This window comes from Pongo abelii, chromosome 1 (genome assembly GCF_028885655.2).
Source record: "Pongo abelii isolate AG06213 chromosome 1, NHGRI_mPonAbe1-v2.0_pri, whole genome shotgun sequence".
Lineage (NCBI taxonomy): Eukaryota > Metazoa > Chordata > Mammalia > Primates > Hominidae > Pongo > Pongo abelii.
Genome location: NC_071985.2, coordinates 186610234 through 186636054, shown reverse-complemented (window position 1 = coordinate 186636054; position 25821 = coordinate 186610234). Strand labels below are relative to the sequence as shown.

The 25821-nt window shown below is 39.4% G+C and overlaps 1 protein-coding gene across 2 annotated transcripts in view; it reads right to left on the bottom strand.

The window, feature by feature from the left end:
• The window catches only part of EFCAB14 (EF-hand calcium binding domain 14), a 44135-nt gene that overhangs the window by 9978 nt on the left and 8336 nt on the right, over positions 1–25821 (bottom strand). Inside the window, exons 3-8 of one of the 2 annotated variants that reach the window (XM_002810872.6) lie at positions 22909–23054; positions 11417–11515; positions 6694–6804; positions 4454–4558; positions 3218–3409; positions 1656–1742 (exon numbers count right to left, since the gene is read on the bottom strand). In XM_002810872.6, coding sequence (XP_002810918.1) covers positions 1656–1742; positions 3218–3409; positions 4454–4558; positions 6694–6804; positions 11417–11515; positions 22909–23054 — 740 coding nt within the window. The remainder of the gene's footprint in view (positions 1–1655; positions 1743–3217; positions 3410–4453; positions 4559–6693; positions 6805–11416; positions 11516–22908; positions 23055–25821) is intronic. The other variant, XM_009250766.4, reaches the window with a different exon arrangement.

The following is a 25821-nucleotide window of genomic DNA, read 5'->3' as shown; positions in this document are numbered from 1 at the left end:
TGGCAGAAACTGTTAGGACATAAAGAAGGAGCTGTAATATTTCTAATTCAAAGTCTTGCTTGCTCATATCTTTTAAAAAAGTTTTTTCCCCCATACTCTGCCTCATTCCCAGGAGTATCAAGAGTGGCATATACAAATACATTTAATTATAAAAAGAGAGACATCTGGTTTCTATGAGGCTCGTTTCTAACTGCTTAGACGAGTGTGAAAGGTCCTGATCCTATGTTTAATTAGAACACCAACTCATTACACATTTATTTTATTAACTATTATGATTTACTTTTCTTGTATAAGTAATTATTATGTATTTACTTATCTTGCCCCTATCTTATTTCTACTCTAATAGTTACTGTACAGTAGTTCACTCAGTTTATTTAGGGAGCTAAAATATGAACACATGTAGTGAAAACTAGGTACTAAATGTTTGAAGAACTAATGGTAAGGAGAAATTGGTTAGGATGTTTGGATGAGGTAGGACAAAGGAACTGATACCCTGGGATGACAGTTAAAAACAAAAAAGGCCTGAAAGTAAAGCCAAGATGAAATTTATGTACATGTGTGTACTAGTGTGTTCTGACATTTATTGTTAAAATGTGAACTGTGGCTGAAATGGCTACTATTTTCTAATAGAAATCACCTATTAGTTTTTTTGTGCTCAAAATTTACATCTGGCTCTTAAGTTTTTCTGTCTTCTCTAGGTGAGGTTTAAAAAAAATCTGCAGAAGCAGTTAGAAAACTCAACAAAAGCTTAGCTTATGATGCATTAAAACCTTAATATATTGTGACTTTATCTAGATAATATAAAACTATTAAGGAAGTAAAAATAAAGATGGAAAGCACTACATCAAAAGCTGCCTTTACTGTGTGGTTCCAGTTCAAGTTCATTTTCTCTGAACCTCAGATCTTCCCAACTTCTCAAACATAATATGCATTTGAGATGGTAATTTAGTCACTTGGTCATAATCTTCCTGGCTTTTCCTTTATCTTAGCCCAGAGTTTAGCACTCTAATCAGAGAATACTGTAATCACACTTTCTTTCCTGGAATATCAAAGCATATCATAGATTGCTTGTCTTGACAGTATGTCTGGGAAGAACAAAAAAGGGGAATGTACAAGGTGAAGGGAACTGGCTGAGGTTTAAATGGACTATGAATACATTGAGATTGCAATATAAAAATAGGAAATAAATTTTAGATTAGACACCATTTTTGATTATCTATGCCTCTGTCCCCCATCATTAGTACAGATAACTTACTGTCTTAGTGTAAAAGTCATTTCCTTAGGGAAGCCTTCTTGATCTTATCATATCCTGTATTTGTCCTTTATAATACTTATCATACTCATGATTCATGACCTGTTCAATTATGTGTTAATGATTTTCTGACTGACAGGACTTTGAGCTCCACCAGAATAGGGGTCACACGTCTGCCTTGCTCACTATGGTCCCCCCAGCTCCTATTAAAGTGTTTGGCACAGGGTAGGTGCCTAAAAAAGTATTCATTTATTCACTAATATACTAATTTACTAATTGCTTTGTTTTGAAGTTTCAGCACATGAGAACAAAAGTACGCCCTTTGAAAAAGTAGCAGTAGATCAAAAGCACAGAGATGCTGCTGCATTTACTTTTACTTCAGGGTAAGCCTCCCATTATTTACCTTTATGCTTTGGATTTTTACTGTATCTGTTCTGTTGGTGACTTGATCCAAAGACTCTCTTTTCAGAGTGGCAGATCTATCACCCATCTTAAAGGGCAAAACAAAAACAAACAAACAAAGGGAAGATTAAAGGCAAACATTAAAACTTGAACATCTAGCACTTTTAAACAAATTGGTCAAACTTATTTAAAGGATCTCAGAACACTCTCAACAGAAATTGCAGAGGAGTGGGAGATGGGAGGAGAGAGGGAGAAAGGCCAGAGAGACAAAGTTGAAACTAGTGCTTCTAGCTGTTTCAGTCACAAACTTTAAGGCTTTGAAGGATAAAAGGTGGTAGAACTTTTACTCAAAATACCATGCTGAGTGTGATGCTGCCCTAAGAAACAGCAGGACAGATGGATACTATTACCTATTTTCTCTGCTGGAGAAATATAAAGTAGGGGGAGAGGGCAGAGACAGTAAAGAGAGTTTAGGAGTGGTAAGTTTTCACAATAAGCCTTGAAAACTTTCAAGGCATAATACTCATCATCCAAAATTCTTAGCCAACCTAGTTTAGCTGAGTTCAAAAGGGCTTTGTAAAATAAAGCTCCTTTAGTCTTCACAGCTTTGTAGTAAATTATACACCCCTGTAAAGCAGGAGGGGGAACAGGTCTTCCCACTCCACCCTTCAAAGCCAAGTCCAGGCAACTTCCCAAGGCTCCACCGTGGCAGAGCCAGTTCAAATGCTGCTTTCCATGAACCAGAGTTTGACTTTATTTGTGGGCTTGCTTCCAGCTTTGGTGGTTACTTGAATTTATGGCACAATTTCCTGTATTTGGTTTCTATTTTTAAATATATGCCTGTGTCTTTGCTATATGAAATCTTTAAGGGTGGGGGCTGCAGTTATTAAAAAAAAGAATCCATGTGGATCCCTGCACCAAGTTTATGTGAAACTGCACATTTTATTCACAACAATATGAAAACCAGTAAACCGTGCACAGTCTGCCAGCATCAGTGACTTAGTAGGTCAGTTTCCTTACATGTAAAATGAGGAGGTGAACTCAACGACCTCTTAAGCTGGGGAGCTGATCTGACCTGATCTGTTTCCTGACATATGCAAAAGGTTCCCTTTAATATATAGACAGCAGGATAAATATGAAAGCCAAGTTCAGGCTTAAAGAAATGATAAAAGATTTTTGGTTACTATCATTTTCATGGCTCCCACTCCTAATAACTTAAAAAAGAAAAGACCCAGAAGGCCCTTGGAAACACATGCCAGCACTTCCCTACCAGATGGCGCACCGGTAACATGACAGTAGCCTTGTCATCTCTGCCAACAACTTGTGGTGAGGCCTTGGTAAGCGACTCGACCTCTCCACATCTCCCTCTCCAAATCAGGACAAACACTGCCTGGCCATTCACATCACACAGCTAGTGTGAGGATTAAATGAGACACGGATTAAGCACAGCACAAATGTGTAGCCTCTCAAATATGCCAGAAGGCTGTTCTCAAAAGGTGGTAGAATGTCATCCATGCACAGACAAAACACATTGCATGTCACAAAAGATCAGAAAAGGCTTACCATATTGAAGGACAGGTTTGCTTTCTTTTCTACCTTGCTCATAGCAACCACATCGCTTTCTATCAGGTTGACTCTCTGGGTAAGATTACTGACTGTCTCGTTCATTCCCTCGAGTTTAAGATCATTCTGTCTCTGGTACCCCACTAGGGCACTGTTTACCTCCTCTAAAGAGTTGTGAAGGTACAGGATATCCTAGAGTGGAAATAAATAAAGTTATGGAATCTACTAAAGACATAAATTAGACAAGCAGGCCAGCAGCACCGAACAACCATTACTATGTCAAGTACTGAAGTAAACTCCTTTTCCTGGTTTTGACCATCAATCGTCTGTCTTTGCTTTGTCCCTCACACTCTAAATTGCTCCTTTTGGAATTGTTTGGCCTCAGCTAGACAGGAGGGGGAAAGAGGGAAGAGGCCTACCTACATGATTCACTCTTTGGTCCTAGAAAGCTGAGAGCTTGGGAATTAATTTCCCCAATGTTTACCTCACCTGCTGGCGGAAAGCCTTGCTGGGTTATTAACTGAAAGGTCCATTAACCTAATTTGTCAGAACAAACCTACCTCAGGAACAATACCAGTTACTGAACTGGCTAATGTAACAAAACCATAACAAGTAGTGCATTGTTTAGTATAAGATTCAATTATTTTTATTGACATCCTCCAATACTGATTGCTACTTTAAAAAGAATGATAACTATAGGTTTTAAAGGGCATTAAACTCAGGACAGGAATTCTTCTTAGTGAAGACTTCCTCTATTCTCTTTAATGTGATTCTGAACTCAATAGTCTTTTTTCCCCCTCTTGCCTTTTCGTCTTTAGACTTTAGAAAATCCTGATTTTTCAAGGATATGCTTTCTAACATTCTTAGAATTTACTGTGGCTCAAAATAGCCATCACTCTGGATTACTTTGCTATCCATTCATCTTTAACCTGCCCAGATAGCTATTTTTTCATAAAGAGTTTCAGGATAATCTGCTCATTCTATGTCTTTCAAGATAAGAAAAGGAATTTACTCCACTGACTGACATGCAGGGAAAAACTGCAAAGCACCAAAGAAGGGAAAGGACAGCAATATGGATACCCAAGATACCAACACACATTTCTCTCTGCTCAGCTCCCAGGCAGGCAAATAAATACAGGAGGCACCTGCTGAGACACCAAACACTAAGCCCAAACTATTTGGCTGCCTCTGCAGTGCACTGTGGTCACAGGGAGTTAAGCCAGAGATCAAAAGCACCTGTTTCAAATTCTCACTGTGGGTTTTATTGTCAAGTTCTGATGTGGCTGAAGGTGATGGAATGATCTGGTTGCTTCCAGGAGTCTCCTTCAAGAAGTGCTGATTCTGTCAAGAGGAAAGAAGTTTAGTATAGGCAACAAGGAATTATTAGGTCTACTTAACTATCTGAGATTGTCCTAGAACATTCTAGCCTCCCCCAGAATGCATCCACAGATTAATCAGTAAGTATTGCCAGGGAATGTACAGGCTAACCAGTCCCATGCTAGGTTCTGAGAGAACCCAGCTTGAGCATGCGCTAGGCCAGCAGCACCAAGATTATATCAGGGAACTGAGATCCTCCTAGTCTATTTCTCAATCTCTTAAAGGAATGAACCCTCTAGAAACCATTTCTCCTTTGCCCCATTGCCTGTACTCCCAGAGAAACTACAGCATCACTGTAATTTTCCAGGGACCAACTCAGTCTCAACCTGGGACAGTGTCATTGTTTCCACTGGACTCAAGAGCTTTGACATTAAAAAGGCAGCCAGTCATGTAACCACTGGCTTTGGGCATTTAGCATAACCACCAATCATGTGCATTATTAGTTTTTTCCTTATAGCATTATGCTAAGTAAGACGTATGTTTGAGGGTTATATTTCCTTTCCCATTCCCTTCCCACTGCTCAAATTTCTTTCCAGAGACTGAAGTATAACATGTTTATATACACTTTTCCTTTAGTGAGGAAAACTTTGCATGGCTTAACCCTCCAGAACCCATAACTATGACTTATCCAGCATAAAGAATGACAGTAGGAGGATTACTATTGGCAGCTATGGAAATTTAAAAGAAGCAGATTTAATTATAACAGAATGTAACTGGTGAAAATAAGTTGTTTTCCTTGAAATCTGAAATCAACCCTGTTTTTATAAGAAAACCAAAAGGCAACAATAAAGAGAAAAGGAGGAGAGAAGGAGGGGGGAATCCATGGTTCTAGAAAGCAGGAATTTTTTTAGTTAGGAAAAATTATTTTAGAAAATAGTGAATTACTTGAGAGCATAATCAAGATATTAAAATAATAAAAGAATTGCTGAATTAGAGGGGTCTTTGTTACTATGGGTCACACAGTTACTCAGTGGCAGTTAGAACCAGAACCAGGGGTCTGGACACCCAGATCAATGTTTTTTCCTCTGGGTTAGCCCCACTAAGTAACAGTGAGGTGTGCCAGTCCTGAAGAAAATGGAAAAAAACTCTCTTCTAGAGCTCTCTAATATAGCCCAGGTCTCCTTGGTACAAACTTCCCAATTTAAACTTGGAATTCTGAAGCCTGCAAAGAGCAGGTGGGGGTCGGGGGCAGATCCAGAAATTGGCAGAGAGACTAGGGAACTTTTGTGTGCCTTGAATAGTCCTGATTTCAGATGAGTTACACATAACTCATCTCCCCAGCAAGATGGCAAGGGCTGCACCATCCTTTTTTACTCTTCATAAATCCTTCATGGGGCTGTCACCCATTAAGTGATTGATTAAGGTCTCCAAATGACTGCAGACAGCTTACATCTGCAGCAGCACTAAGTGATCCAGAGATATTTGAAAACAATTCCTAGGCACTGGAGGGGTTTGCTTCTGTCAGTTATCTGTTGCTGCCTAACAAATTATCCCAAAGCTTTGTGGCTTAAAACAACAACAATTAAGTATTTCTCATGATTCTGTGGGTTGACTGGGCTCAGCTGGGGGTTGAGGGATGGAGGTGGTGCTGTTCCATGTGTTGTAGGCTGCTTTTAACTGACAGCCTGGCTGGAGCTGGAACATGCTACACAGCCTGCCTTTCATCCATGAGCACATGTTTCAGCATTTGGGAGTCTAAGAGCCTTGCTCAAATTCCTGATGCACAGAATAGTGAGAAATAATTACTTGTTTTAAGCCACAAACTTCTGGGGGTGCTTTGTTATGCAGTAATAAACAATGAGACACTTTTCCACTTCCCTTTCCTTCTTTTCCATTTTCTGTCCTACCCATTCCATCCTCAGGAACTGTGTCTTATTACCTTACCTCCTCCAGTACTATGTTTGCAAAAGATTTGGTTTTTAATTCTATCTACCATAATTGCTTTATTAATAAATTGTAGAACAATCAATGTATACTGCTTATTAGATCTTTTGAACAGATGCATAGCAGGGCCTTTTCAGATTAGTGGAAAGTTGGCATTGTGACTCTTACACAAAAAAGGGTGAGCAGGAGCATGCTGACTTGCTGGGTCTCCTTACCATATCACTCTGCAGTAATTCCAGCGTTTTCTTGTGTTCATCCACAGTTTTCTGTAGTGCTTCCACAGCAAGATGGACGCTGTTTAAAGTATTGCCAATGGAAGCTACACTCTGAACGGAAACATATAGGAAGGTGTAAAAACGCTTTAAGAGACAACGGACATGCAATAAACTGTACATATTCAAAATGTATAATTTGAATGTTTTGACACATAAACAATTGTGAAACCAGTATCACAATCAAGATAATAAACACTCATCACCTCTAAAAGTTTCGTCATGACCCTCTGTAATCACTCCCTCGCCGATCGTTCCCAGGCAACCACTGATCCACTTTCTGTCACAATAAATCAGTCTTCATTTTCTAGATTTTATATAAGTAGAACCAGTGAGCAAGTAGTGCTTTTTAAAGTGTGGCTTCTTCTACTCAGCAGAATTGGGATTCATCCATGTTGAGGCTACTTGGCAGGCTGCCGAGCAGCATTCCATTGTGTGGCTCTATCACAGTTTCTCTCTTGCCCTGCTCATGGACATTTAGGCTGTGTTCAATATTTGACTATTACAAATGAAGCTGCTATAAACATTCATGTTCAGGTCTTTATGTGGACTTATAGTCATTCCCCTTTATCATATGCTTTCTAATCGCCATAATACCCAGCAGGTGAACGGCTGATCATATGGCAGATCTATGCTTCACTTGTTAAAAAACTGCCCAACAATGTTCTAAAATGGTTATGCCATTTTACATTCCCACCAGCAGGGAATGAGAGTTCCTGTTACTCCATATCCTCACCAATATTGGTACAGTCATTCTTTTCAACTTTAGCCATTCTAATGGAGGTGTATATTGTGATTTTAATTTACATTGCCCTAATGAAACACTGCCCTAATGAAAATCGGTGTTTCTAATTATTTCAAATATCTTCAAACTATGATTCCATGTAGTGTATACTGAGATAATTAACAGGATCTCTCTCTCTCTCTCTCTCTCTCTCTCTCTCTCTCTCTCTCTCTCTCCATCAATCAATCAAACAAGTAATTTTCTTAATTTAAATGATTTTTCCTAGAGGAAAACCAAATCTTCCCTAAAGAAAAAATATTAGTTTATAAATCTGGAACCCAGGAATAAGGTTCTCTCACAAACTGCCTCTGTCAATCCCTGCTGTGGGCAGGCAGATGGCCAAGCTAACACAGTAGACTGCCACTTGTTAGGAGCAAAGGACACTTTGAGCAAAAGTGGGAGGGAACCATATCTGGCTTTGGGAAACTCAATACTGCAGAGATGAAAGAAAAGTAGAATCCTGTCAGCAACCACTGAATAGAGATATGAGTAGTGGCTTACTTTGCTTTCATTAGCCCTAAAAAGCCCAAGTGGACAGGGAACTTGGAGGGAACATCTAAAAGGGTGTTACTATTCAGTGAGTTTTAGCCTTTTCAAGACATGCTGACAGTTTCATAGTGCCAAATTAGTATTTTTAACCAAGGTCATTTTTATTACACTGATAGCCAAGAATCCAAGAGAACATGAGATGACGTTAAAAAAAATTACATGAGATTACTTTACAATAATTACTTTATTGTTAAAGTTAGGTATTTGGGATGACCTACCATTTCAAAACTGAGCCACTTGAAAGAAACACAGTGCATGGCATTATAAACACACAGATTTGCAAAGAGACAACACACTGGGTAAAAGTATCTAAGCCGGTTTGCTATCTATGTAAGCTCTGTTGCTATCTATGTAAGCTCTGAATGCCTGTTACAAAAGCTACAGGCATTCAAAGACACCTACTGTTTGTGAATCCAATCCTCACTGGCTGGATGTATGAGCCCATTAGGATGCCAGAAGATAGTAAGCTCTTGTTTAAGGATTTTTTTTCTTTTTTCTTTTTCCCCTAAGGAAGCAGCTGACAGAGCCCTGTGAACTCTGGAGCAAAACTCTGAAACTAGTATTCCCATCAACTGCAAAGTGCCTGGTACATACTGGAGGAAGTTCCACAAATGTTTATTGAATGAATAAATTCAAGAATAAACCAGTTTCCTTTTCTGGTACCAAAACAGAGATATAGACCAATGGAACAGAACAGAGCCCTCAGAAATAATGCCACACATCTACAACCATCTGATCTCTGACAAACCTGACAAAAACAAAAAATGGGGAAAGGATTCCCTATTTAATAAATGGTGCTGGGAAAACTGGCTAGCCATATGTAGAAAGCTGAAACTGGATCCCTTCCTTACACCTTATACAAAAATTAATTCAAGATGGATTAAAGACTTAAACGTTAGACCTAAAACCATAAAAACCCTAGAAGAAAACCTAGGCAATATCATTCAGGACATAGGCATGGGCAAGGACTTCATGTCTAAAACACCAAAAGCAATGGCAACAAAAGCCAAAATTGACAAATGGGATCTAATTAAACTAAAGAGCTTCTGCACAGCAAAAGAAACTACCATCAGAGTGAACAGGCAACCTACAGAATGGGAGAAAATTTTTACAATCTACTCATCTGACAAAGGGCTAATATCCAGAATCTACAAAGAACCCAAACAAATTTACAAGAAAAAAACAAATAGCCCCATCAAAAAGTGGGCGAAGGATATGAACAGATACTTCTCGAAAGAAGACATTTATGCAGCCAACAGACACATGAAAAAATGCTCATCATCACTGGCCATCGGAGAAATGTAAATCAAAACCACAATGAGATACCATCTCACTCTAGTTAGAATGGTGATCATTAAAAGTCAGGAAACAACAGGTGCTGGAGAGGATGTGGAGAAATAGGAACACTTTTACACTGTTGGTGGGACTGTAAACTAGTTCAACCATTGTGGAAGACAGTGTGGCAATTCCTCAAGGATCTAGAACTAGAAATACCATTTGACCCAGCCATCCCATTACTGGGTATATACCCAAAGGATTATAAATCATGTTGCTATAAAGACACATGCACACGTATGTTTATTGTGGTACTATTCACAATAGCAAAGACTTGGAACCAACCCAAATGTCCATCAATGATAGACTGGATTAAGAAAACGTGGCACATATACACCATGGAATACTATGCAGCCATAAAAAAGGATGAGTTCATGTCCTTTGTAGCGACATGGATGAAGCTGGAAACCATCATTCTCAGCAAACTACTGCAAGGAGAAAAAACCAAACAACGCACGTTCTCACTCGTAGGTGGGAATTGAACAATGAGAACACTTGGACACAGGAAGGGGAACATCACACCCCGGGGCCTGTTGTGGGGTGGGGGGATGGGGGAGGGAAAGCATTAGGAGATATACCTAATGTAAATGACGAGTTAATGGGTGCAGCACACCAACATGGCACATGTATACACATGTAACAAACTTGCACATTGTGTACATGTACCCTAGAACTTAAAGTATAATTAAAAAAATAAAAAAAGGAATAAACCAGTTTCCTTTTCTAATGCTAGACTGTGAGAGCTGCTTCTGTACTAATGGCTACAGAAGCCTATCATTTCCTGACTTGGCCCTAGGAACAATGGCAAGAATCTGGCCTCATCAGAGTTGTCCCTACCCTTTTTTCCCCCCCCAAAGTTGTAAGTAGATGGCCACATTGGACAAGTAGCAAATTATAGAGACAGAGCACACACAGATGGTGTGGCTATAAAATAGCAAATTTTGTCTTCGCTTATGGCTTAGAAATTTCTTGCTCCTTTGTGGAAATAATTCATATGCTCATAGACCCTGGCACATAATCTGATCAAACTTAGCACATATTTTTATAATTCAAAGATCCTAGATTTGATATCCACTGTTTGGGGAATCCCTTCTTCCATTTCCTGTGTCAGGGGATGATGTTCTTTATGTCTGAATTAGGCACCTTCTTCTCCCTTCTTACCCCATCCACCTGTAAGGATCCCTGAGTACTATTCATCTGGTTGGTCACAGCTCACTCTAGCCTCAACCTCCCAGGCTCAAGTGATCTTCCAACTTTAGCCTCCCATGTAGCTGGGACTACAGGTGTGTGCCACCATGCCCAGCTAACTTTAAAATTTTTTGTAAAGACGAGGTCTCCCTATGTTGCCCAGGCTGGTCTGTAATTCCTGGGTTCAAGTGATCCTCCTGGCTAAGCCTCCCAAAACGTTGGGATTATAGTCATGAGCTACCATGCCCAGCCTCCAAAGTTATTTTTACCAATTTATACTCCCAGCAGGAGCAGGAGTGTTTGAAAATTTCCTTTGTTCCACATATCCTTGCCAACACTTGTTTCCTGAATTTTTAATTTTTGCACTTCCCCGGGTCATCTTTTTTTTTTTTTTTTAACTTTCTTAATTATGGAAAATAACAGAGATTTAGGGCAACTATCATGTACAATTGGTCTGCTTTAATGAAGACATTGTGAGTGGTGAACTGAAAAGCAAACCCATATATGCTAACACAAGAGTGCCAGCAGAGCAATTCTGGGACTCAGAGAGCCAAATAAAAAGGTATGAACCCATATAAATCACAGCTGATGTAACCTGTTGCAAATTAAAAGCCTAACTAACCAGACCAAAACAAAATTGTTCTGAATTCTTTAGGACACAATGATACACTCCATTACTGCCCTCTTGGAGCAGCTGATTTCAAATGCTAGGCTTTCAATGAAAAATTATAGTAAGATAGAATTATGGCAAACAGTACCCACACATGGCACCTACCTTCTGAAGTCTCTGTACCCACACATGGCACCTACCTTCTGAAGTCCCTCTACAGTGGTAGGCAGGCTAATCAAGTCTGCAGCTGACTTAACATTGGCTTTGAGGTGGTTCACTGCAGAAGTCAACAGAGAAATCTGAACAAAAAAGAATAACAAACAATGAAAACAAATGAGAATTTGTAGAGGACGCGTTACCTTCACAAACTCTATGGTTGGTGATGTCAAGATAGTCTAGGATTTTATGTGTTTCTGCAACCCTGTCAGCTCACAGAAGTAAAGGAGATAGTACTTTGGATAGAATTGGGATCTGGGAGGCAACAATAATACCCCTTCTTTCCCTGCCCAATTTGAACACTAGTGCCAAACAGTAAAGGCAAGTGTTATTCTTTACCCTGTCCTGGCAGCACAAGATCCCAAAATCTTAAATTACTCAAAAGATGCTGTAATTGTCACACACTCCTTCAACAATTGGACAGGAAGAAAGCTAATGATGAAGGATCATTTCAAAATTTCATTTTGGTAAAATGTAACACCTCAGTAATTTACCAAACTTTTGTTCTTGCCCAAGTGGGAACATATATTATAAAGTAAAAGCCCATCTCACAAAATACAGTCTACAGGAACTGCACTCTGACAATTTGAACAGCACTTTCAACTACTTGGGGATTTGGTTTTGGTTTAATAATGTGACTAATATTTCAAACTCAATAGCTCAACCAGAGCACTACTTTGTATCCTGAAGGGGCTCAATAAATACTCACTGACTCACTGACTGATGTAATGTATGTATTAAAATAGGAATTTAATCAATATAAAATGGGGCTTCCCTTCTGCTATTTAGGCATAGAATTCTAAATATCTAGACTTCACTCTTGAATGGGAACTGGGGGAACCCGTGTAATAGTCAGTTTCAGGCCGCAAAGACAATATTCTAAAAGCTTTGCAGTTTGGCTCAAAACACTTGAAAGATTTTTAGTTCTAAACTGCTTTCCTATTTTTAATTCAAGGATGAGAACACAGATCTACCAATAGCAATTATATTCAGAGTGGCCTCATAGGGTACCCACAAGTTTCTGGGCACTTGTTATCGGCCAAGCACAGTGGTAGGCACTGGGGGATGTGAGACAAAACAGAACCTGATTCCCTACTCATTCCTTTAGCAAATATTTGGCATCTCTGTGCCAGACACTGCTGCAGTCATTGTGGAGACAGCAGAGAGGCAACCAAGACCATGAAGCTCTGCTCTTATGGACCATACATCCTAGTAAAAGGTGACAGAAAAACAAAGAAAAGAAACCAGATTGTAATAAGTACTATGCTAATAATTTTTTCTTTTCTTTTCTTTTTTTTTTTTTTGAGACAGTCTTGCTCTGTCGCCCAGGCTGGAGTACAGTGGAGTGATCTCGGCTCACTGCAGCCTCTGCCTCCTGGGTTCAAGTGATTCTTGTGCCTCAGCCTCCTGAGTAGCCGGGATTACAGGTGCATGCCCCTACACCTGGCAAATTTTTGCATTTTTAGTAGAGACAGGGGTTTCGCCATGTTGGCCAGGCTGGTCTCGAACTCCTGGCCTCAAGTGATCTGCCTGCCTTGGTCTCCCAAAGTGCTAGGATTACAGGCATGAGCCACCATGTCCAGCTATGCAAAGAATTTAATTTAAACAAAGCTCCCTGAGTAAGTAGTAGTAGCTTGGTCTGAGACAGGGAGTCTGGTAAGGAGCCTGTGAACTCGGGAACTCAAGTTCTCTTTTCCCTCTTTTTTAGGAGGCAAAAGTTCAGAGGCTTAAGACGAATTTTCAGTCACTCACTAATAAAACAAATACTACTGGACCCTATTATTCACCAGTGGTGAACAACAAAGATGTCAGGGATCCTGTGGTGTTTACATTTTAGTGCAAGGAGACAGATACTTTTATATAGAAAAATATCAGATAGTGGGAAGCACTAGAAAAAAATTAAAATAAGGTAACTTGATAGGAGTGACTGGGTAGCAACTTTTAGACTGATCGGTCTGAGGAGGCCTCTGTAAGGAGATAAAATTAAAACTGAGATCTAAATAATAAGAAAGAATTAATCATATGAAGATTGGATGAAGCCTATTTCAGGGAAGAGGGAACTGCTAGACCAAAAGCCCCAGTACAGGAAAGAGCTTGGCATATTCAGAGAATAGAAGTTTAGGTGGCAGGATCTCAAAATGTGTGTGTGTATGTGAGAGAGACAAAGAGACAAAGTAGGTGGTGAGGCCAGTTGTACAGTAAAGTGCCAGAACAGGCAGGACTCTGTAAACCAGAACAAGCACATGGGTTTTACTTGAGGTGTGATAGGCAGGGGTGTGTAAGCAGGATAATTACATGAATGGAGACACCTTGTAGGAAGACTACTGTGGCTGTCAGTAGAAATGGAGAGACCAGTAAGAAGGCGATCTGTGTAGTCTCGGCAAGAGATAATGGTGGTTTAGACTTGAGTGGTAGTAGAGGTAGTAGCAGAAGTAGAGACGATATGATTTGCTGGGACTGGGTGCTAACAGTGGGGAAGATAGAAGAATTAAGGGAAACTCTTAGGTCTCTCACCTCAAGGAGCTTTCAATATAACTAAGAGACAAGACAAGAGTACATTAAAGAAACAATTAAGCATTAAACGTGATACTGAATAAAGTTCTGAGAAAAGGATATCAGTGCAAGCTGAAAGAAACAGGCTTCGCTGAAGTAGGACTCAAATTGGACTCTGACAGGGAAGTTAGAATTTTATACATAAAAACCAAGCAGACATTCTTTCTAGGTTAGAAGGGTGAGGGTGGCATCGGGGGATAGGGAACACAGTATGAATAGGGTCAGGAGTACTTTCTTTTCATAGCATCTCTCAAAGTGACAATGATTTGTTTAGGTGGTTATTTGATTGAGGTTTTCTCTCTTCCACAAGACTATAAGCTCCATGTGATCAAGGACCATGTCTGTCTTACTTTCCACAATACGCATGGTACAAAGACTGGCATTTGTTGAATGAATGGCTGAGAATGAACACTCTGTGTCTGGGATGGACATTGAGAAGGCTAGTCTAAGCAGAGTAGAAGACAGAGGCCAGGGGGTAGGAGATAAGGCTAGGTAAATAGTGAACTTATTCTTTTCATCAGTAACTGGGTATAATAATAATAACAACAACAACTATTTAACAACTATCTTATAAGGATGTGTGATGGTTTCAAAATATGTCTACAAATTCTTTGATAGTCTTCTTCCCTTCAAGAGGTGAAACCTACTTCCCTTTCCCTAGAGTGTAGCCTGACTTAAGTAACTTGCTTCTAGAGAACAGAATAAAGTGGAAGTGACAACTGGCAACTTTAGAAATTAGGTCACAAAAGGTCCTATGCCTTCTTCTTTGCTCTCCTTGGATTAGTCACTCTGCGGAAGGGAGCTGCCACGCTGTGAGGACACTCGAGTAGCCCCAGAATGACAAGTCCATGTTGGGAGGAACTGAGGCCTCCTACCAAAAGCCACGTGAGTGAGGAACCTCCAGCCCCAGTCAGACCTCCAGATTATAAAGACCTGGACGACATCTTAATTGCATCTTGGCCAGAACCAGTCTGCTAAGCTGCTCCCAAATTCCTGACATATAGAAACTATAAGATGCTAAATGACTGTTGTTTTAGGCCACTAAGTTTTGGGTAATTTGTTACCAAGGAACAGATGATCAATACAGGCTATGAGAATTAAATGAGATATATAATCAAAGCTCTTAGCATAGTACCTGGTACAGATGAAATATCAAATAAGTGACAGTTCTTTAATAGTGAAATTAATAAGCACTAAAACATGCAATTCTCCATAAGGACTCCAGAATAACCAGACTAATCATCAACATTATAACTCCGTTCATTTAAAAACAAGATGGGTGAGAAACCTCTGTCCACAGAGATACTCTCAGCAAACCATAAACTTCCTAAGAGAAGCAATTACATTAAGGAGGTTTTCACTCATGCCTTTAAAAAGATATGAATGACATCCAGGTTTGAAAAGGACATATAGAAACAGGCATTTTCATGCACTGCTTATGGGAGTATAAATTAGAGAAGACTTGTAAGAAGTTTATCTAGGAATTTCCATCAAAATTTGAAATGTTTATATTCTTTATTTTAGCAATTTCATTTCTAGAAATCTTACAAAATAGCTCATGTACATGATATATTTTTTAAAAAATAATTTTTCCTTATTTGTAACAGCAAAATACTAGAAACAATTTAAATGTATATCACTAAGAATGCGGATATATTCAGTGGAAAAGCAAGTTGCAGAACATATATTGAATGACCTTATTTATTTACAAACACACACGCATGTCAACCCATAGGCTAATTCATACTAAAAACTATTATGATTTTGTAAATAGAAAGAGAACTAGAAGGATGCAGCCCACATTACTGACCGGACACCTATGGGAGCATGAGAGAGAGAGAGAGAGAGAGAGAGAGAGAGAGAGGGAGGGAGAGAGGGAGAGAGAGAGAGAGAGAGAGAGAGAGAGAGAGAGAGAGAGAGAGAGAGAGAGAGTGTGTGTGTGTGTGTGTGTGTGTGTGTGTGTGTGTGTGTGTGTGTGTGTGTGTGTGTGTGCGCATGTGAGATGGGAGCACAGAGACAGAAATTGAAGGAAAATTTTCATAGGATTTCTATATGTGTTTTATAGTTTAAATCTTATATAAGAATCCACTCACAAATTACTTAAGAAATTTTTAAAAAGACAAAAGATGAGAAAGAAATACACACACAGGAAAAAGATGCCACATAACTTTGCAAAGGGTTTGATGGGTTTTCTTGGCTGACCCTTTCTCCCATGCCCTCACGGGGCTTTCCGAGACCACTGTAACATGCCCAATCATAAAATGCTAGGAAGGGGTCCTGCCCCAGGTATGTTTTCCTTAGGGCCCCAAAGTATGTACACAGTTGGTTCAAGATCAGTTTGAAGGGCAAGACCATAGTTATTCCTAACACCCTATCAATTATGTGGTTACCTTTCAGCCACCTGAGGGGACAAACTCCTTCCTCCACTGACAACTGGCCAGATCGTAAAGGAAGAAGCTGTTCTTTGGGTAAAAACTCTTCTTCCAGGTACTGAAAGTTCCAACCTCCTGAGGCTATGGCAGAGTGCATGGCTAATCAGAAGTATCTCGGGAATGGTAGTGGTCTTACAAAAAGCCAGTGTGACTGGTTGGCAGCTGCCATTTCACCCAAAGTTAAGAAGCAGGTGAAAGCCAATGCCAGCAGGATTGAGTGAGGTGCTGCTGTACTTTTCTCTGTGCCGCAAACACTCTATGCCTAGTGTGACACTCTATGCCTAGTATATCAGCTGCCTCACTGCAAAAGCATGCTCTGGAGAGCTGACCATTAACTTTCCAGGTACCAAACATCACTTAGGTCTTCTTACTCACTTATAAAACCTGGATCACCCACTGTTTCCTAGGACTTGGCTATTTACCCATAAATTACAAAGCTGGATTCCGTCTTCTAGCATTTCTCTCTTCAGTAAAATAATGCCAAAATCTGTGGAAAGCTATAGCAAAGCTTATATATGTAACTAAAATGGAGACGAGGCACCCTCCCGTTACTTTCTCTGGAATTGCTCTGGCCTCTAACAGATGCATTCTAGAATGTCAGATCAGATTCAGGCATTAGGAAAGTCACACTTTGGAATTCAAAGAGTCTAAAAAGTTGAATTAAATAGAACCCATTAAGAAAAATCCATATTCCAGCCAAAAGATGAGTCATGACTTTTATGCATATTACATGACTTTTCATTAGAAAAATTAAAAATAGCTACTGTAGACCATTTGCTTAATACATCATTTTATACTATAAAGTTGGAAATGCTGCTTTTTTGCTTTGGGGCTGAAGTTAAGTGTCCTTTAAATAGTAAAGAAAAAGTTATTAAAACAGACAATCATCAATGATGAGTGATTATTAGTCCTAGCAGGGACTCAGCATCATATCCTTTCAACTTTATCTACTGAGCACCTACTGAATCCAACAGGGGCTACCAAGATGTAACGCAGCATGGGAAGCTGGAAAGAAGAGAGGCTTCCAGGACTTGAATATTTTACTTTTAGTATTGCTACACAGCTGAATGACTGTGGACAAGCTACTTAACTTCTTTGAACCTCAGTGTTCTTATCTGTAAAATGGAGAGAACATCTCCTACTTCATAGGACTGTAGAAGCCAAGAAAGGAGATCACACGTGCAGTGCACCTAATAATGGCTGGCACAAAGAAAGCATTTAATGAATGGCAGTTATCGTCAATATCATCATCGTCATCATCATCATTGTTGCCATCGTTTTCTTTATCATGCTTAAGGCTTAGAGTACAGTGTACACTTTTCTAGTGCAATTAGAAGTATATGCAAATAAGCATCACATAAGGTATTTGGACTGAGTGCTAAAAGAGAGCTACACAGAGGACTATAGGAGAAGGGCACTCAAGGTCCTTCTTGATATGGCTCTTGCTGACTTACTTATCTCTGGCCTTTTTAACCAAACCATACTGTAGCTATAATGAGTGACTAAAATTCCCTGAACACACCATGTTTTCATTCATCTATACTTTTGCACATACAGTCAATTCTTATTATTAGTGGTAGGTATGTTCTAGAAAACTTGCAACAAACATTCAATTAGTCAATATTGAACCACTGTTCCTTGGGGAAACACAGGTTAGGTTCCTGTAAGTCCTCTGCTCATACTTTTTTTTTTTTTTTTTTTTGAGACAGAGTCTTGCTCTTGTCGTCCAGGCTGGAGTGCAATGGCACAATCTCAGCTCACTGCAACCTCTGCCTCCCAGGTTCAAGTGATTCTCCTGCTTTAGCCTCCCAGGTAGCTGGGATTACAGGTGCTTGCCACCATGCCTGGCTAATTTTTGTATTTTTAGTAGAGACGGGGTTTCACCATGTTGGCCAGGCTGGTCTCGGACTCCTGACCTCGTGATCCACCCACCTCGGCCTCCCAAAGTGCTGGGATTACAGGCACAAGCCACCGTGCCCGGCCTGCTCAATTTTTTCAAACTGATCAATACAATACATAACCTTGTTGTATGTGTATTTCTGTTTAAAGACATTTTATTTAATGCATATTGTTGACTCATTAGCATTGAACCCACAGCCAGCAGAACCATAACCCATGCCTGAAAGAAGTCTATCTAACACATGTATTTTATCCATAGGGAACATCACAGTCTCCTTGCACTTTGGAACAATAGACAACACGTTAGCACTATGGCTGAGGGACATTTCTGAACATGGAAATCACCAAAAACAGCACAAAAATTAAAAAATATGGCATTAAATATATTGTGAAAAAGACACTGTTTACAGTATGAGAGCTGAACCAAGAAGGCAGCATGTCACCTTGTTCAAACTCAGCTGTAAATATGCATGTTGGGTGACTCAAATTCCTTGCTGCTTTGCATGTGTTGGTGAATGACTGCAAAAGTGCCACAAGTATAGATTTTGAGATTACAAATAAATTTAGCAAGTACACAATTCATAAATTATGAGGATCAACTGCACCAACGTTCTACCTAAAATATTCTCCCTTTCTGTAGAATTCAGCTGGCCAACTCCTATTTGCCCTTCAGGTCTCAGTTCAAGAGCGCTAGGAAATCTCACCTGGCCCCAATCTAGGTGAGATACATACTTAAAAATGCCCTCACAATACTCATTTGGACCTATTTCTTTTTGCTTATCAGGCTGCTTTACAACTGTTTACTTTTCTATTTCCTCCATCTGATTATAAGATCCTTGAGGGAATTGGGGGCGGTGGCTCACATGTGTAATCCCAGCACTTTGTGAGGCTAAGGTGGGAGGATCACTTGATTGCAGGAGTTTGCAACTAGCCTGGGAAGTAGTGAGACCCTGTCTCTAAAAAAAAAAAAAAAAAGAGAAAAAGAAAGAAAAAAAATTAGCCAGACATGGTGGTGCGTGCCTGTAGTCCCAGCTACTCCAGAGACTGAGGTGGGAGGATCACTCGAGCCTGCGAGGTCGAGGCTGCATTGAGCTGTGATTGCATCACTGCACCCCAGCCTGGGTGACAGAGTGAGATTGTGTCTCAAAAAAAAAAAAAAAAAAAAAAGGTCAGAGGGAGCTTGTTTGCCCATTCTGTTCTGCCATGTGAGGACACAGCAAGAAAGTGCCATGTATGAAATAATGAGCCTCCACCAGACACCAAATCTGCTGGTGCCTTATCTTGGACTTCCCAGCCCCTGTTGTTTTTAAGTTACGTAGTCTAAGATATTTTGTTATAGCAGCCCGAATGGATTGAGACAGAATCCAAAGCCTAGCTCCATAAAAGCAGCTAGGTAAATGTTTGTTGAATAATGTCTTCAAGGAAGTAGGAGACTCCCTATAACAGTCAAGAGGGAATGAGTATAAAACCAGAGGTTTCATGAATAAAACAGAAAAGTAAATTAGATTTCAACTAGTAATTTAAAGCTTTTTCAAGGGAAGATTTGATGTTAACTTTTTTTTTTTCAAACTAATGGCTTTTTTTTCAGATTATATTAACTTCAACTTACATTGTGATAAGAACAGTTCTCATTAAGTGATATAATCACACTTCTTGTTTGAGCCAGTTTGAACTGCTTCTAAAACAACTGCCACTAAAAGCATCTTAAGTGACAGTTATGTTTAGATATGGAAACATAGTTAAATATTACTTTAATTTTTCTACCTACTTTGGTTTAGGACAGATGCCTCTGACTTCAACAGACCATCAGAGATGTGTAACATTAATTTTAGAAAACCACTCAGACAGAGAGTGCTGAGCTCCCTTAGGAAACAACACAAGTCTCTGCTTTCCTATCACCAATGCTCTGGGCCTGCGCTCATGGAGAAGTCCTCTGTTATCAAGCTGGCTTCATAAGTCAGTCCCAGCATCTTTGAAGGCATATTGATGCTGAAATGGAAAGGGTTTCAGTGCAATCTCTTCCAGTTTCATAGATGAAGCCCTAGGACAGAAGCAAACTTTCCTATTTATAGCAGGTCCTTGAATAATATTTTGTTCAATGTCATTTGGTTATGTTGATGAGAAAAAATCTGACTCCTGGCTGGGGCCACTGTCTGTTTGCATGTTCTCCTCATGTTGGCATGGGTTTTCTTCAGGTACTCCCACATCACAAGGTTGTGCATGTTAGTTTAGTTACCATGTATAAACTTTAGTCCCAGTCTGAGTGTGAGTGTGTGTATGAGTAAGCCCTGTGATGGGGGTGGCGTCCTGTCCAGGGCTGGTTCCTGCCTTGTACCCTAAGCAGGATAGGCTCTGGCCACTCATGACCCGACCCTGCACTGAAATAAATGGGCAAATAATTATTTTACTTGCTTTTATTGATCTTTTGTAAATGTATGTATCGCTCACATTTATTTCAATGTTGAATATTAGACGTGTTTTGGTCTTTATCTAGAAGTGCAGTGATTTTTTTTTTTGTGGCCAGAAATGTGCCCTAGGTATTTAACTTTTTTTTTTTTTTTTTTTTTTTTTGGAGACAGGGTCTTGCTCTGTTGCCCAGGCTAGAGTGCAGCGACACGATTACATCTCACTGCAGCTTCAAACTCCAAGGCTCAAGCAATCCTCCTGCTGCAGACTCCTCAGGTGCTGGGACTAAAGTTGTATGCCACCATGCCCGGCTAATTATTTTTATTTTTTTCTAGAGACAGGGTCTTGCTTTGTTGCCCAGGCTGATCTGGAACTCCTCGGATCAAGTGATTCACCAACCTTGGCCTCCCAAAGTGTTGGGATTACAGGTGTGAGCCACCACACCTGGCCTTAAGTCTTGTTTATATTAATTAGCCTATGATAAAACTGGTTTCATTATATGCCATTTACTTAAGTTCACAGTTTCCAAAAACCTATCAATGACATTGAGATTTACTGTATCTGCCTTCTCAGGTGCTTCTTGCATTAAAAATAATGGCAGGCTAAGAATAAAATGATTATTTTGTGTCTAGCTTCCTGGTTAAAGAGAACTCAGAAACCAACATACGTACCAAAGATTTGAAAATCTATGTTTTCTCCCACCATGTACCAATATCCCCTTTGACTCTTCCTATAATGTCAGTTTATAAGAACGAGATGAAAAATAGATAGCTGACTCTGCCTTTTCATGCTGAACAGTATCATCCTCCTCTCAGAATGGTAAAGTGCATGACTGGCTACCTATATGGAATCCCCAGTTTGCCCCAGGAGAGAGGCTGATTATCTTTCAGTGCTTCAATGTGGTCTACTTTCACCTGATGTAATTTGCTGTGTGAATGTAGGCAAGGCCAATTTCTCCTATCCTTTTTGCAAAAAAGGGGTGAATACCTGCTTTTCTCTAATTACTTAGAGTCCAAAGGTAAAGGACAGAGGGTAAATACTAGAGGACTACTCATGAATTATTTCATGAATAATTTTGAAAGATTAAATAGAACTGACTGGAAAGTGTCATAAGGCACCATACACATTAAGGGTGAGCTACTGTTTCAGAAACATTTATGTCAATTACAAATAGGTATGTATGTGTTTACTGGGTATGGATGTAAAACATTTTTTACTGCAGGTTCCAGGCAAAAGTTTGGAAGCCACTGCCCCACATTATTTATCATTGGTCTTAAGTGCTGAACTGCCCCACTTCTGGACCATTGGTGAAAGGTGTGGCTTCAGATATATTTGCAAGCACTTTCTTCTAGCACAGCACTCCTTGTCACTACTGGCTCATTCTGAACTTTGTGATTCTACTCTGAAGAAGACAATACCTTCTTAGCCCCAAGAAAAATAACATCTATTTTTAAGCACTTTGCATGTGTGTCATTCATCTGGTACTTGACTTTTCTTTTCTACACATGTACATTTCCTAACTAAACTGGACAAAGTAGGGACGGGGCTATAGTTACCCTGTGACAAATATGGTATCCTTATACATACAAGATGCTTGATCAACAACCTTAGAATAAGCCTTTATTCTCTGGCAGAGTCCCACTTCTGGAATCAATGTCTACTCAACTCTGGTCAATTTAGGGACTGGAAAAGTTTATGCTCTATCTAGGCTTATTTGACTGGCCAAGGTATTTAACCAACTCCATCACCCACTCCTAAGCTATTCTTAGAATGACTACTGTTGATGATTTCCAGATTTTGTAAACTCAAATGAAATAAGCTCTCATTAGCTAATAAAAATGGGTTACCTACTTTTCTTGGGGGTTAGATGACACTCCTTTTTTATCTGACACCTACTCTACTGTGTAGGAAAGGGTGACTCAAGAAACTTCCAACTTTCTCTCAACTGCTATATTTAGTAGAATTATTTTCTTTTGCAGAAAGGATTAACATTTTAAATATTTGGTAAATGCATAACTATTTTACCTGACTTTAATATGCTGGGGTTACAGTATGCAAAACCCCATTTCAAAAAGTAAAACAATCTGAAATGAATTCCCTATACCTACAATTCTCTATACCCTATTCATACTAAACAACCAAACAAATATTCATAGCTTACACAGCAAAAATCAAACTTTTACTACCTGCTTATTCATTTCTGTGATGTTTATCCAGACTTTGTTTAAACCCATCTCTCCAGATTCAATCTTCTCAAGTTGTTTTTGCTTGCTGAGTAGTTCTTCATTAAGTTTGGGGATTTCTTGGAATGAGCTTTTCTGATTAGATTCCACTAAAAAGACAAAATAAGAACAATCATAACTAGCATAAAGTGCCCTCATGGTCCTAAGATGAAAAAAATCATCAAACAGTAGGAAAGAAGATGGATTAATAAAAGTTAATTCTGACATTGTTCTTTTATTTATGTAAATATATATCTTTCACACTAAAGCTCCCATTTTAACTGGGGCTATTTCACTGCTGGCAATGCAACTTTTAAAAGTTAGCCAACTAAAAATCATAACAGAATGTGAGCAGAAAGAGTTGGCTTTGAATCTCAACTCTGTGACTTACTATGACCTTGAGCAAATTACTCAAATTCTTAGAGCTCAGTTTCCTCATCTGTAATACAGAGATAAAATATACTTCACAGGATTGTTAATATTAAGTGAGAGAACGGCTGTAAAGCACTTAAGACAGCTGGCCATAGATGATAAATGCTAAGTACTGACCAGCTCAATTTAGGAGCTTTTAGATTAGTCAATTAAGATTTATAAATCTACTCCATTAATGCCCAAGGTGAGATTATAAGTTATATTTCTAAATGCTTAAATCTATTTTTTCTACCTTAGTCAATTGCAAGGGGGAGGTTTTACCACCTTTCGAACGCTGTTACGAGGACTAAGATTTTTACTCTTTCTCATAAGTAGTAAACAGTATTTTCTTAAGTCTTAAATCACCCCAAAACTCAAAATGAAATAGAAGATAAAAGAATATGCTAGGTGAAGTATAGTGTGATATTTGGCCTTTCTTTTGGGAAACAATAGCTCCTGAATGGTTTAGGGATTTGCCAGCCTGAAGGTAGAGGCCTGAAACAATGCTTTCTCTTCTTTCTTTAAAGAGCATTTTCCCTTTTCATAGAAAATAAAATATTAATAATGGCTGGTCCTCCAGAATAAAACCTACATCCTTTTTTTTTTTTTTTTAAAGCCACAGACTGCCTTAGTTACTACATGCTGCCTTAAAACTAAAAACTGGCATAAAAGACCCACATAAAATAACTTCCTAAAATGTAAGCTCCAAGACTGTTTTGTTCATTTCTATATGGTCAGGTACATTTTGTTCATTTGTTCATGTACTATTTTGTTCATTTCTACACTTTAGAACACTCCTGACACATTTTAAGCACTCAATCAATATTTATCACCTGAATAAATATTTCGCCTTTGCTTAACTTCCAATTACATTTCTCATCACTTTACCTACCTCTTCAGCCTACTTGTGGCCAAGCTGATCTTCCTGACACACTAACCTTTGAAGCCTCATGACCCTTGCACATGCTATGGTTTTTGCCTACATGCCCTTGGCTTGTCTCTTCTTTATTTCTACCACTTTGGCCTAGTTCATTCCTTTTACAATTCAGCGCCAACAGCCAGGACCCTCGGACCACTGCACCTCTTTCCTCTCCAAATTCTACCACGCACTTAACACGTGGTACTATAACTTTACTCATCTGTCTCCTCTACCAAATGGTGAGATGCTTGAGGACAAAGACTAGATCTAACTTGGGTATGCATTTCCAGCAGCCAGCACAGAGCCAGGTACTCAGAAGGGTTCAAATGCTTGTTCTGTGAAATCATTGTAGGGTATGAAATGGAGTTAATGTTATACTATTAAGTTAAACAAAAAAACCCTCAACAAATAACCCAGGCTGGGTGCGGTGGCTCACGCCTGTAATCCTAGCAGTCTGGGAGGCCGAGGTGGGTGGATCACCGGAGGTGAGGAGTTTGAGACCAGCCTGGTCAACATGGCAAAACCCTGTCTCTACTAAAAATACAAAAATTAGCCTGGCATGGTGGGGCATGCCCGTAATCCCAGCTACTCGGGAGGCTGAGGAAGGAGAATCACTTGAACCCGGGAGGTGGAGGTTGCGCTGAGCCAAGATCTCGCCACTGTACTCCAGCCTGTGCGGCCGGAGCGAGACTCCATCTCAAAAACAAACAAACAAACAAAACCAAATAAAAAACCCAAACACATTTAACAACAAGATCCCCCAAAAAATGAGTAGTGATGGTGGTATCCTTATTTTAAGCAAGCTCACTACTGAAAATTCAGAATTGAAAGAAATGATATATTTATTCATTTTCCAAAAATGTTTGCCAAAGGGTTTCATGATAATGACAGACTTCCTACATGCTTTAACATTTAAAAAAAATTGATATATGGTAATTGTACATATTTACAGGGTACACAGCAATGTTTCCATACATATAATGTATAGTGATCAGAGTAATTAGCATATCCATCATCTCAAACATTTATCATTTTTCTTTGTGTTGGGAATATTTGATATCCTCCTTATAGCTATTTGGAACTATCTAGTGTTAACTCTAGTCATGCTACAGTGGTACATAACACTAGAACCTTCTCCTCCTATCTAGCTATAATTTTTCATCCTTTAACCAATCTCTCCCTATCCCTTCTTCCCCTACTCTTCTCAGCCTCTAGTATCCTCTGTTGTATTTTTTACTTCTATACAATCAAATTTTTTTGAAATATATTTTTATTTTGTTTGGACATGAGATCTCTCTCTATTACCTAAGCTGGAGGGCAGTGGCATGATCATAGCTCGCTGCAGCCTCAAACTCCTGGGCTCAGGTGATCCTTCTGCCTCAGCCTCCTGAGTAGCTGGGACTACAAGCTTGTGCCACCACGCCCAGCTATTTTTAATTTTTTTAGAGATGGTGTCTTGCTATGCTTCCCTGGGCTGGTCTCAAACCCCTGGGCTCAAGTGATCCTTCTGCCTCAGCCTCCTTAGTTGTTGGGATTATAGGCATGAG